This window comes from Salmo salar, chromosome 28, assembly GCF_965601325.2.
Source record: "Salmo salar chromosome 28, fSalSal1, whole genome shotgun sequence".
NCBI classification, from domain to species: Eukaryota; Metazoa; Chordata; class Actinopteri; order Salmoniformes; family Salmonidae; genus Salmo; species Salmo salar.
In genome coordinates this window covers 31,743,639-31,756,876 of record NC_138318.1, presented here as the reverse complement: position 1 = coordinate 31,756,876, position 13,238 = coordinate 31,743,639, and the positions used below count along the sequence as shown (strand labels likewise).

The window sequence follows — 13,238 nt, the reverse complement described above, 5'->3', positions numbered from 1 at the left end:
TGTCAAAGTGGATTTTTTTTAAACATTTGTAAAAATGTCATGAAAAATGAAACACTAATATATACTGCTCAAAAAAATAAAGGGAACACTTAAACAACACATCCTAGATCTGAATGAAAGAAATAATCTTATTAAATACTTTTTTTCTTTACATAGTTGAATGTGCTGACAACAAAATCACACAAAAATAATCAATGGAAATCCAATTTATCAACCCATGGAGGTCTGGATTTGGAGTCACACTCAAAATTAAAGTGGAAAACCACACTACAGGCTGATCCAACTTTGATGTAATGTCCTTAAAACAAGTCAAAATGAGGCTCAGTAGTGAGGCTCCACGTGCCTATGACCTCCCTACAATGTCTGGGCATGCTCCTGATGAGGTGGCGGATGGTCTCCTGAGGAATCTCCTCCCAGACCTGGACTAAAGCATCCGCCAACTCCTGGACAGTCTGTGGTGCAACGTGGCGTTGGTGGATGGAGCGAGACATGATGTCCCAGATGGGCTCAATTGGATTCAGGTCTTGGGAACGGGCGGGCCAGTCCATAGCATCAATGCCTTCCTCTTGCAGGAACTGCTGACACACTCCAGCCACATGAGGTCTAGCATTGTCTTGCATTAGGAGGAACCCAGGGCCAACCGCACCAGCATATGGTCTCACAAGGAGTCTGATGATCTCATCTCGGTACCTAATGGCAGTCAGGCTACCTCTGGCAAGCACATGGAGGGCTGTGCGGCCCCCCAAAGAAATGCTACCCCACACCATGACTGACCCACCGCCAAACCGGTCATGCTGGAGGATGTTGCAGGCAGCAGAACGTTCTCCACGGCGTCTCCAGACTCTGTCACGTCTGTCACGTGCTCAGTGTGAACCTGCTTTCATCTGTGAAGAGCACAGGGCGCCAGTGGCAAATTTGCCAATCCTGGTGTTCTCTGGCAAATGCCAAACGTCCTGCACGCTGTTGGGCTGTAAGCACAACCCCCACCTGTGGACGTCGGGCCCTCATACCACCCTCATGGAGTCTGTTTCTGACCGTTTGAGCAGACACATGCACATTTGTGGCCTGCAGGAGGTCATTTTGCAGGGCTCTGGCAGTGCTTTCCTCCTTGCACAAAGGCGGAGGTAGCGGTCCTGCTGCTGGGTTGTTGCCCTCCTACGGCCTCCTCCACGTCTCCTGATGTACTGGCCTGTCTCCTGGTAGCGCCTCCATGCTCTGGACACTACGCTGACAGACACAGCAAACCTTCTTGCCACAGCTCGCATTGATGTACCATCCTGGATGAGCTGCACTACCTGAGCCACTTGTGTGGGTTGTAGACTCCGTCTCATGCTATCACTAGAGTGAAAGCACCGCCAGCATTCAAAAGTGACCAAAACATCAGCCAGGAAGCATAGGAACTGAGAAGTGGTCTGTGGTCCCCACCTGCAGAACCACTCCTTTATTGGGGGTGTCTTGCTAATTGCCTATAATTTCCACCTGTTGTCTATTCCATTTGCACAACAGCATGTGAAATGTATTGTCAATCAGTGTTGCTTCCTAAGTGGACAGTTTGATTTCACAGAAGTGTGATTGACTTGGAGTTACATTGTGTTGTTTAAGTGTTCCCTTTATTTTTTTGAGCAGTGTATATTGATTAGGTAAGTATTTAACCCCCTGAGTCAATACATGTTAGAATCACCTTTGGCAGTGATGACAGCAGTGAGGCTTTCTGGATAAGTCTCTAAGAGCTTTCCACACCTGGATTGTGCAACATTTGCCCATCATTCTTTTCAAAATTCTTCAAGCTCAGTCAAATTGGTTGTTGATCATTGCTAGACAACAATTTTAAGGTCTTGTTATAGATTTTCAAGCAGATTTAAGTCAAAGCTGTAACTCGGAAATTCCCTGTCTTATTGGTTAGCAACTCCAGTGTAGATTTGGCCTTGTGTTTTAGCTTATTGTCCTGCTGAAATTCATCTCCCAAATTCTGGTGGAAAGCAGACCGAACCAGGTTTTCCTCTAGGATTTTGCCTGTGCTTAGCTCCATTACATTTCTTTGTATTTCATTTATTATTATACATTTTTTTACCACGTTTTTCTCCAAAAATTCGTGGTATCCAATTGGTAGTTACAGTCTTGTCTCATCACTGCAACTCCCGTACGGACTCGGGAGAGGCCGAGAGGTTGAAAGCCGTGCGTCCTCCGAAACACAACCCAACCAAGCCGCATTGCTTCTTGACACAATGCTCACTTAACCCGGAAGCCAGCCTCACCAATGTGTCGGAGGAAACACCGTACACCTGGCGACCATGTCAGCGTGCACTGCGCCCGGCCTGCCACAGGAGTCGCTAGTGCGCGATGGGACAAGGACATCCCTGCAGCACGTCGACGCCGGCCTCGGGGACAACCCGGAGGGCGAGGCGCAGGGCGATCCTGACGAAGACGGTGGAAATCCTGCAGTTCGCAGCCTCTCCGTCGTACTCCTGGGGCAGGGAAAGACGAATCCCACTGGAACCAGGTGGAAAAGGGGCGCTCAGAGAAGACCCCGGTTGGGCTGGTGGAGGCGCTGGAAGTACTCCCTGTCTCTCCCAGCGGTCCATAGTCCGGACAACACGGTCCAAAGCGGTGCCAAGATGGGGAAGCATTGCTGCGTGCTCCCGGACGCGCTCTTCCACCCCATAACCAGGGTACCTGCTCCTGCTGACTCCATACGGGGTCGGTGATTCTGTAAGGGTGCGTGCTGGTGGCAGGGAAGTTAGGCGCAGGAGATCGAACTTGGTATAAAACTGAGCAGTTTAATAAGTGCTCAAAAACTCCGAAAACCAAAATATACCAAATAATACAAGTGGGTACAAAACCCATCGCAAACCAGAACATATCTTGCACATAGCTTACAAACAAACAATCACCGACAAGGACAATGAGGGGGAACAGAGGGTTAAATACACAACATATAATGAATGGGATTGGAACCAGGTGTGATACAAGACAAAACCAAAGGAAAATGAAAAGCGGATCAGCGATGGCTAGAAGGTCGACGACTTCGACCGCCGAACGCCGCCCGAACAAGGAGAGGGACCAACTTTGGTGGAAGTTGTGACAGCTCAACTGAGGGTCATTACAGATAATTGTATGTGTGGAGTACAGAGATGTGGTAGTCATTCAAAAATCATGCAACTTATTGTGTGACTTGTTAAGCACATTTTTACTCCTGAACTTTAAGCTTGCCATAACAAAGGGGTTGAATACTTATTGACTCAAGTCATTTCCGCTTATTATTAATTAAACATTTTGAAAAACATAATTCCACTTTGACATTATGGGTTATTGTGTGTAGGCCAGTGACAAAACATTGAAATTCAATCCATTTTAAATTCATGCTATGACACAACAGCATGTGGAAAAAGTCAAGGGGTGTGAATACTTTCTGAAGGCATTGTAGCTAGCTAGCTAGCTAACAGTACGCTTTAACTTGCAATGACAACGACTTTCTAAAATAATTTGAAACATAATATCTGAAAATGTAGCTACAATCTTATCCGTATACATGGATTAATCCCCTTAGTTTGAAAATGTAATCCGGAGACAGGTGTTTTATACAACAGCCTTCTGTGTTCTCTTTTCGACTCCCTCCTTATTTGCAATCAAAAGTCATAATTTTCTCCTTCTCATACTCCGCTTCTACTGGGCATTCCACTGATTTCAAAATAAATAAACTTCTTCCATGACAACAACACTGTTGATCTACATTTATTCCCCATCAGGGATTTCCTCATTGTCTGATTCATTTTCAGAGTCAGAGTCAGCATGGCACGGTCACCAGAAAGTAGTCCATCACAATTCTTCCCAGTGATGTTTGTCGATAGCACCTCCTAAATTCAGGGCAGCAATGTTGTTGAGGGAAGTAGAAACACTTTTGCAGTTCTCCGTGGCTATATCTTAAAAAAAACTGCAGTAGCAAGGATTATCTGAGCAGCTCATGTTATAGACAGAAGCCTGCAACATGGAAGACCAATCAGAATGTATCTCTCGGCATGCCCAGCCATTATCTCAGCCAATCATGGCTAGCAGGAAGGTTTCTGATTTTTTTCTGTGTCTAAACCAATTAGTCTCATAATTTAAATATTTTTTGTATTTACAGATGACACTATCGTTCAAAAGTCTGGGGTCACTTAGAAATGTCCTTGTTTTCCATGAAAACATACATGAAATTAGTTGCAAAAGGAATAGAAAATATAGTCAAGACGTTGACAAGGTTATAAATAATGATTTTTTATTTAAATAATAATTGTGTCCTTTAAACTTTGCTTTCGTCAAAGAATCCTCTATTTGCAGAAATTACAGCCTTGCAGACCTTTGGCATTCTAGTTGTCAGTTTGTTGAGGTAATCGGAAGAGATTTCACCCCATGCTTTCTGAAGCACCTCCCACAAGTTGTATTGGCTTGATGGACACTTCTTACGTACCATACGGTCAAGCTGCTCCCACAACAGCTCAGTAGGGTTGAGATCCGGTGACTGTGCTGGCCACTCCATTATTGACAGAATACCAGCTGACTGTTTCTTCCATAAATAGTTATTGCATAGTTTGGAGCTGTGCTTTGGGTCATTGTCCTGTTGTAGGAGGAAATTGGCTCCAATTAAGCGCTGTCCACAGAGTATGGCATGGCGTTGCAAAATGGAGTGATAGCCTTCCTTCTTCAAGATCCCTTTTACCCTGTACAAATCTCTCACTTTACCACCACCAAAGCAACCCCAGACCATCACATTGCCTCCACCATGCTTGACAGATGGCGTCAAGCACTCCTCCAGCATATTTTCATTTTCTCTGCATCTCACGAATAATGTTCTTTGTGATCCGAACATCTCAAACTTAGATTCGTCTGACCATAACACTTTTTCCTAATCTTCCTCTGTCCAGTGTCTGTGTTCTTTTGCCCATCTTAATCTTGTCTTTTTATTGGCCAGTCTGAGATATGGCTTTTTCTTTGCAACTCTGCCTAGAAGGCCAGCATCCCGGAGTCGCCTCTTCACTGTTGACATTGAGACTGGTGTTTTGCAGGTACTATTTAATGACGCTGCCAGTTGAGGACTTGTGAGTCGTCTGTTTCTCAAACTAGACACTCTAATGTACTTATCCTCTTGCTCAGTTGTGCACCAGGGCCTCCTACCCCTCTTTCTATTCTGGTTAGAGCTAGTTTGCGCTGTTCTGTGAACGGCGTAGTACACAGCGTTGTACGAGATCTTCAGTTTCTTGGCAATTTCTCGCATGGAATAGCCTTCATTTCTCAGAACAAGAATAGACTGACGAGTTTCAGAAGAAAGGTCTTTGTTTCTGGCCATTTTGAGCCTGTAATCGAACCCACAAATGCTGATGTTCCAGATACTCAAGTAGTCTAAAGAAGGCCAGTTTTATTGCTTCTTTAATCAGGAGAACAGTTTTCAGCTGCGCTAACATAATTGCAAAAGGGTTTTCTAATGATCAATTAGCCTTTTAAAATGATAAACTTGGATTAGCTAACACAACGTGCCATTGGAACACAGGAGTGATTGTTGATGATAATGGGCCTCTGTACGCCTATGTAGATATTCCATAAAACATCAGCCGTTTCTTGCTACAATAGTCATTTACAACATTAACAATGTCTAAACTGTATTTCTGATCAAGTTGATGTTATTTTAATGGACAAAAAATGTGCTTTTCTTTAAAAAACAAGGACATTTTTAAGTGACCCCAAACTTTTGAACGGTAGTGTACAAGTTTGTTATTAAGGCAAAGTTCACGTTTTTTACTTTACTCTCCTGTGAAGAAGTGACGTCCGTAATGCAACCAGCATTCTGAAACGGGTCAGGTCACATATGTGAAAACGACACGTTTCTATGAGCTGTGGTTAAAAAGATAAGAAGAAAAGTAAAAAAAAATTATTCTGTGATATCACAACATAGGATTAAAAGTATGAAAAACAGTGATTTTCGTACTTTCGTTTTTAGCCAGAGGGAGGGTATTTTCTTGCTCCCCACGTCACTGCGAATCTCATAGTGTTTGAAAATCACATAACTTTTTTAAACTTTTGATGTCATTGGGAATAACTTTTTAACTTTATATACTGCTCAAAAAAATAAAGGGAACACTTAAACAACACAATGTATCTCCAAGTCAATCACACTTCTGTGAAATCAAACTGTCCACTTAGGAAGCAACACTGATTGACAATAAATTTCACATGCTGTTGTGCAAATGGAATAGACAACAGGTGGAAATTATAGGCACTTAGCAAGACACCCCCAATAAAGGAGTGGTTCTGCAGGTGGTGACCAGAGACCACTTCTCAGTTCCTATGCTTCCTGGCTGATGTTTTGGTAACTTTTGAATGCTGGCGGTGCTTTCACTCTAGTGGTAGCATGAGACGGAGTCTACAACCCACACAAGTGGCTCAGGTAGTGCAGCTCATCCAGGATGGCACATCAATGCGAGCTGTGGCAAGAAGGTTTGCTGTGTCTGTCAGCGTAGTGTCCAGAGCATGGAGGCGCTACCAGGAGACAGGCCAGTACATCAGGAGACGTGGAGGAGGCCGTAGGAGGGCAACAACCCAGCAGCAGGACCGCTACCTCCACCTTTGTGCAAGGAGGAGCAGGAGGAGCACTGCCAGAGCCCTGCAAAATGACCTCCAGCAGGCCACAAATGTGCATGTGTATGCTCAAACGGTCAGAAACAGACTCCATGAGGGTGGTATGAGGGCCCGACGTCCACAGGTGGGGGTTGTGCTTACAGCCCAACACCGTGCAGGACGTTTGGCATTTGCCAGAGAACAAGATTGGCAAATTCGCCACTGGCGCCCTGTGCTCTTCACAGATGAAAGCAGGTTCACACTGAGCACATGTGACAGACGTGACAGAGTCTGGAGACGCCGTGGAGAACATTCTGCTGCCTGCAACATCCTCCAGCATGACCGGTTTGGCGGTGGGTCAGTCATGGTGTGGGGTGGCATTTCTTTGGGGGGCCGCACAGCCCTCCATGTGCTCGCCAGAGGTAGCCTGACTGCCATTAGGTACCGAGATGAGATCCTCAGACCCCTTGTGAGACCATATGCTGGTGCGGTTGGCCTGGGTTCCTCCTAATGCAAGACAATGCTAGACCTCATGTGGCTGGAGTGTGTCAGCAGTTCCTGCAAGAGGAAGGCATTGATGCTATGGACTGGCCCGCCCTTTCCCCAGATCTGAATCCAATTGAGCACATCTGGGACATCATGTCTCGCTCCATCCACCAACGCCACGCTGCACCACAGACTGTCCAGGAGTTGGCGGATGCTTTAGTCCAGGTCTGGGAGGAGATCCCTCAGGAGACCATCCGCCACCTCATCAGGAGCATGCCCAGGCGTTGTAGGGAGGTCATACAGGCACGTGGAGGCCACACACACTACTGAGCCTCATTTTGACTTGTTTTAAGGACATTACATCAAAGTTGGATCAGCCTGTAGTGTGGTTTTCCACTTTAATTTTGAGTGTGACTCCAAATCCATACCTCCATGGGTTGATAAATTTGATTTCCATTGATTCTTTTTGTGTGATGTTGTTGTCAGCACATTCAACTATGTAAAGAAAAAAATATTTAATAAGATTATTTCATTCATTCAGATCTAGGATGTGTTATTTTAGTGTTCCCTTTATTTTTTTGAGCAGTGTATATTTTTCTACAATACGTAGAAATGCACCATTTTCACATAGATTAACACTGGTTTGGTGCTGGTGATAATGAATATGAGGTTGAAAAGTGGCGGAGTTGCTCTTTAAGTCCAGGGCCAGCTCCCTCTTGACCTAGTGGTCGGCCAGTCCAAGTGGATTATTTGTTCATATGGTGACTAAATAAATATGTACAAAAAGGGAAAAATACAAAAAGGCATCTTACTGACAATCACCTTAATTGGCAGCACCTGGTGTGCTTTTCAAGGCTTCCTTCTAGCACAGCACTTGGACATGGTTGGTGTTGCCACCTGGGGGATGGAGTGTGGAAGTGTAACCTGGTAGAGTTTGTTGCCTAACTGTGTGCTAACACTGAACAACCTACTACATAACAGAACACAGTGTAAAAAAAACAAAATCTACTTATAAAAGTCCATGTAGCTTAAATATTCAAGTTGGCTAGACTTCAAATTGGGAAATTGTTGAGATGACATGGAATACTCCACTAACCCAATGATTAATGGCTCTGGAGGAGATGGCTGCCATTTTATGGGCTCCTAACCAATTATGCTATTGTGTGTGTTTTTTCACGTTATTTGTAACTTATTTTGTATATACTGTTTCTGCCACCATCTCTTATGGCCGAAAAAAGCTTATGGATATCAGAACAGCGATTACTCACCTTGTACTGGATGAAGATTTTCTATTTAACGAGTCAAAAGCAAAGGATTTACTCCAGACACTGGACAAGGCCCAAATCCCTGTCATTCGCATGAAGAAGAGACGGAGATATAGGGGTCATAGGTCGGGGTGCCTTATAAGAATCCGACGGCGAGTGGGTAACCCGCCTCTACCATCAGTCCTATTAACCAACGAGCAATCATTGGATAATAAACTGGATGACAAATAGAATTGTATTTTATTCGATTTTTGCTCAATGTGAGTTGAATTTGAAATCCTTTGCAACACAAATAGCTGAGTTGATCCCACAATAGAGTTTAGTTTGCTGAGACCCGCAACATAAAAATATTTATTATAGTTCATCCAACTTCAGACCTGTTGGCGTAATGGCTAAGGTATTGGTTTGACAGTTGCTGGACCAGGTCGGGGCTACCCATCGAATTCGCTACATTGGTCCATGGAGCTTAAATAATTCAGCTGATGATATCCTTGCATTGTTAAGTTGAGAGGACTAGAAATCAAATGTTGAGTCAACTTAAAAAATCAAGGCAATCAGCTGCAATATGATTTCTAGTTTACTCAACTTTGACAAATGTGTTGAGACAACTCAGGAATGTATGTTAGCAGAAATGTTCTTACACAAAGTTGAGTGAACTAGAAATCATATTGCAGCTGGTTTCCTTGATTTGCCTCAAGTTGACATAAACTTACAGTGTAGAATGGAATAATTCCATTGTGAAACAGAAATGTGCCTTGTTGCTGTCTTTCTATTCTCACCCTCCCGGTCTTATTATCCATGAAAGAGGGATGTTGTTGTCTTGTATTTAGCAACTGAATGCTAACCTGGCCAAACTGACGTCGGAGTTTGAGAAGGCCACATCGGACAAGCTGAGGTGTCAACAGGAAGCAGACGCCACCAATCAGACCATCTCCCTGGCCAACAGGTGACGTGCAGCTACAGTACAGTACAGTACAGCACAGCACAACAAAACACAACCACAGACACGGGATGACACTCACTGCCTGTGCCTTCCTGGTTAAATTCAAACTGTGTCTTTGAACATTTGATTCAGTTTAAGTATAGAGATGATATTTTAATATTTTTTGAATTTGAAATTATATCTTTGATTTAATAAGATTTAGTCTACCATCTTTGATAACTGTCATATTGACACATGTGGTGTGACTGTGTTTCTCTCTCTGGCAGGCTGGTGGGAGGTCTGGCCTCAGAGAAGGTGCGTTGGTCAGAGTCGGTGGCCCAGTTTAAGATCCAGGAGAAGACTCTGAGTGGTGACGTCATGCTCATCTCTGCCTTCGTCTCCTACGTGGGCTACTTCACCAAGAAGTACCGCATTGAACTCATGGACAAGTACTGGCTGCCCTACCTCAAAGAGCTCAAGGTACACCACACACTCCTAACACTACCTAAAAGAGCTCAAGGTACACCACACACCACACACTCCTAACACTACCTCAGAGAGTTCAAGGTACACCACACACTCCTAACACTACCTCAGAGAGTTCAAGGTACACCACACACTCCTAACACTACCTCAAATAGCTCAAGGTACACCACACACCAAACACCCCTAGCACTACCTCAGAGAGCTCAAGGTACACCACACACTCCTAACACTACCTCAGAGAGTTCAAGGTACACCACACACTCCTAACACTACCTAAGAGAGCTCAAGGTACACCACACACTCCTAACACTACCTCAGAGAGTTCAAGGTTCACTCGTAACACTACCTCAAAGAGCTCAAGGTACATGACACACTCCTAACACTACCTAAGAGAGCTCAAGGTACACCACACACTCCTAACACTACCTCAGAGAGTTCAAGGTTCACTCGTAACACTACCTCAAAGAGCTCAAGGTACATGACACACTCCTAACACTACCTAAGAGAGCTCAAGGTACACCACACACTCCTAACACTACCTCAGAGTTCAAGGTACACCACACACTCCTAACACTACCGCAGAGAGTTCAAGGTTCACCACACACTCCTAACACTACCTCAGAGAGTTCAAGGTTCACTCGTAACACTACCTCAAAGAGCTCAAGGTACACCACACACTCCTAACACTACCTAAGAGAGTTCAAGGTTCACTCGTAACACTACCTCAAAGAGCTCAAGGTACACCACACACTCCTAACACTACCTAAGAGAGTTCAAGGTTCACTCGTAACACTACCTCAAAGAGCTCAAGGTACACCACACACTCCTAACACTACCTCAGAGAGCTCAAGGTACACCACACACTCCTAACACTACCTCAGAGAGTTCAAGGTTCACCACACACTCCTAACACTACCTCAGAGAGTTCAAGGTACACCACACACTCCTAACAGTACCTCAGAGAGTTCAAGGTACTCCTAACACTACTTCAGAGAGTTCAAGGTACACCACACACTCCTGGCTCAGCACACAAACCATACGTCAGTAACAGAAACATCACAGTCAGACCCGGGTCACTGAATGAATAGAATGATAAATCAGTTCAACATGACTTAATCACCTGAAAGGAGATTGACTTGCATGAGTGTGTTATCAATTAAACATTTGCTAACCAGCAAAGTGATGCAGATGTAGTATACTGTAGTAATCTCCTGTTCCACTCCTCCTTCTCCCAGGTCCCCATCCCGATCACAGAGGGGCTGGACCCCCTGATGTTGCTGACAGATGACGCAGACATCGCTGCCTGGAGCAACCAGGGCTTGCCTAGTGACCGCATGTCCATTGAGAACGCCACTATCCTGTGCAACACGGAGCGCTGGCCGCTCATCGTGGATGCCCAGCTCCAGGGAATCAAGTGGATCAAAAGGAAATACGGAGACAACCTCAAAGTCATCCGGCTGGGACAGAAAGGGTCAGTCCTTCTCACACACAGTCCAGATAGAGTAGCCAGTGTGTGGTCTTGTAGACCAGGCATTGATATACTACCTATCCTGTGTGTGTGTGTGTGCAGGTACCTGGACAGCATCGAGAGCGCTGTGTCTAACGGAGACACTCTGCTGATAGAGAACATCAGTGAGAATGTAGAACCCGTCCTGGACCCTTTACTGGGCAGGAACACCATCAAGAAGGGCAAGTAAGTCACCACATCATCGCCTCTATATACCACTTACAGCCCTCTGACACCCCTCCCTGGGCCACTATGACTCCTCACAATGTCTGCATCCCATATTCCCTATTTAGTGCACTACTTTTGACCAGGTAGTAGTGCGATATATATTATTTTGACCAGTCAAAAATAGTCCACTGCTTAGGAATACGGTGCCATTTCGGACACACACAATGACTCCACATAGGGCAGGGGTGTCAAACTAATTTTCCTTGCGGACCACATTCGGTCTTCACTGAGGTCCGGAGGGCCACACCTAAAATGTATTATATTTCTTTGCTGTCCAATAAAAAAAGAATTGTCCTTCAGTCTTTCTCATGCATTCTGTCTGGCAGGTACATCCGGATAGGAGACAAGGAGGTAGAGTACAGCCCTAGCTTCCGTCTCATCCTGCACACTAAGTACTTCAACCCTCACTACAAGCCTGAGATGCAGGCTCAGTGTACACTCATCAACTTCCTGGTTACCAGAGACGGGCTGGAGGACCAGCTGCTAGCCGCCGTGGTCGCTAAGGAACGGCCAGACCTGGAAGAGCTCAAGGTGACAAAAAGCCTTTTTTTTTATACCTAGAGCTAGCATGCGTCCTTTGTTCTGATCGGATCTACATTCTGATTGTAGCTGTTGCATCTACACATGGTAGTAAAATGTCTCTTATCCGTCCACTGTGTCCACATTGTGACCAGATATCCTCCCTGTATGCAAATTATTTAAAAGGTATTCTTCCACACTTGTAAGCCTGCATTTATACGGGCAGCCCAATTCTGATATTTTTTTACACTAATTGGTCTTTTGACCAATCACATCAGATCTTTAAAAAAAAAAAAATGTCAATTTGGCTGCCTGTATAAACGCAGCCTAAGATATCTCACAATGCCTGTCTGACTACTTCCGGACGTGGTCGGGAACATCTAATCACAATCCAATCACAATGTCTTTTAGTTGTCTACACCTGTAGAAGACATATTATAGGTAGGGGTGTAGAGCGTGGGGGAGCGGCGCTCCCTTACTTTTTCCAATTTGAGAATACCTAGAGGTGGCAACTATTTCTGGAAAAAGTATTCTAAATCAAATATATTAAATAACCACTCAAATTCCATGAAAAATTATAGAATGACAAACCAAATAAATATGTATAGCAGCCTAGAGTTAGGTAAATGGTGGTTTGTTCCCTGTCTTCTCTCTGGCGGTGGGGAGAAGAATGAAGAACTGTAGGCTATGGCGGAGGCCATGCTGGGTGGCGAGCTCTTTCGGTCTAACTTCGAAGCGCACTTTGAGCAGGCCAAATCCAACTTAACCAGAACAGCAACAGACAGAAAACGGCTGTCCTCAAAACGGTTTGTTATGGACTTGGGCCGTCTTGTCCTAAATTCAGTTTTCCATGGTCTTAAAAAATGCGACCGGAGATGAATACAGTGTTTCCGCTATGTTGTGCAGCTGCTTAATTGTTGACACCATGACAAAATCTGAAGGGAAAAAAATAAACATAAAATCATAGCCTACTCCTACCGAGGCGCATTTTCAAGATGCTAGAGAGCTCCCACATGTAGCCTACAACTCTGTGTGTGCATGGGCCACTGCAAGTCTGCTGTTGCCAGATCAGAGAGTAAGGTAGGCTACAAAATAGATAGCCAATTCGAAACATTGCTTGTTGCTAGGGTAGTTAGTTCACTCGTTAGCTTGCTAGTTAACTATTTAGCTATTAAATGATTTGGTCGGGCCTCCCGAGTGGCGCAGCGGTCTAAGGCACTGCAGTTCTTGAGGCGTG

The 13,238-nt window shown here is 44.7% G+C and overlaps 1 protein-coding gene across 2 annotated transcripts in view; it reads left to right on the top strand.

The window, feature by feature from the left end:
* The window catches only part of LOC106589834 (dynein axonemal heavy chain 17), a 113,475-nt gene that overhangs the window by 68,396 nt on the left and 31,841 nt on the right, over positions 1-13,238 (top strand). For both annotated transcript variants that reach the window (XM_014180222.3, XM_014180221.3), the window contains exons 58-62: positions 9,170-9,285; positions 9,549-9,741; positions 10,983-11,218; positions 11,318-11,440; positions 11,809-12,013. In XM_014180222.3, the coding sequence (XP_014035697.3) occupies positions 9,170-9,285; positions 9,549-9,741; positions 10,983-11,218; positions 11,318-11,440; positions 11,809-12,013 (873 nt within the window). The remainder of the gene's footprint in view (positions 1-9,169; positions 9,286-9,548; positions 9,742-10,982; positions 11,219-11,317; positions 11,441-11,808; positions 12,014-13,238) is intronic.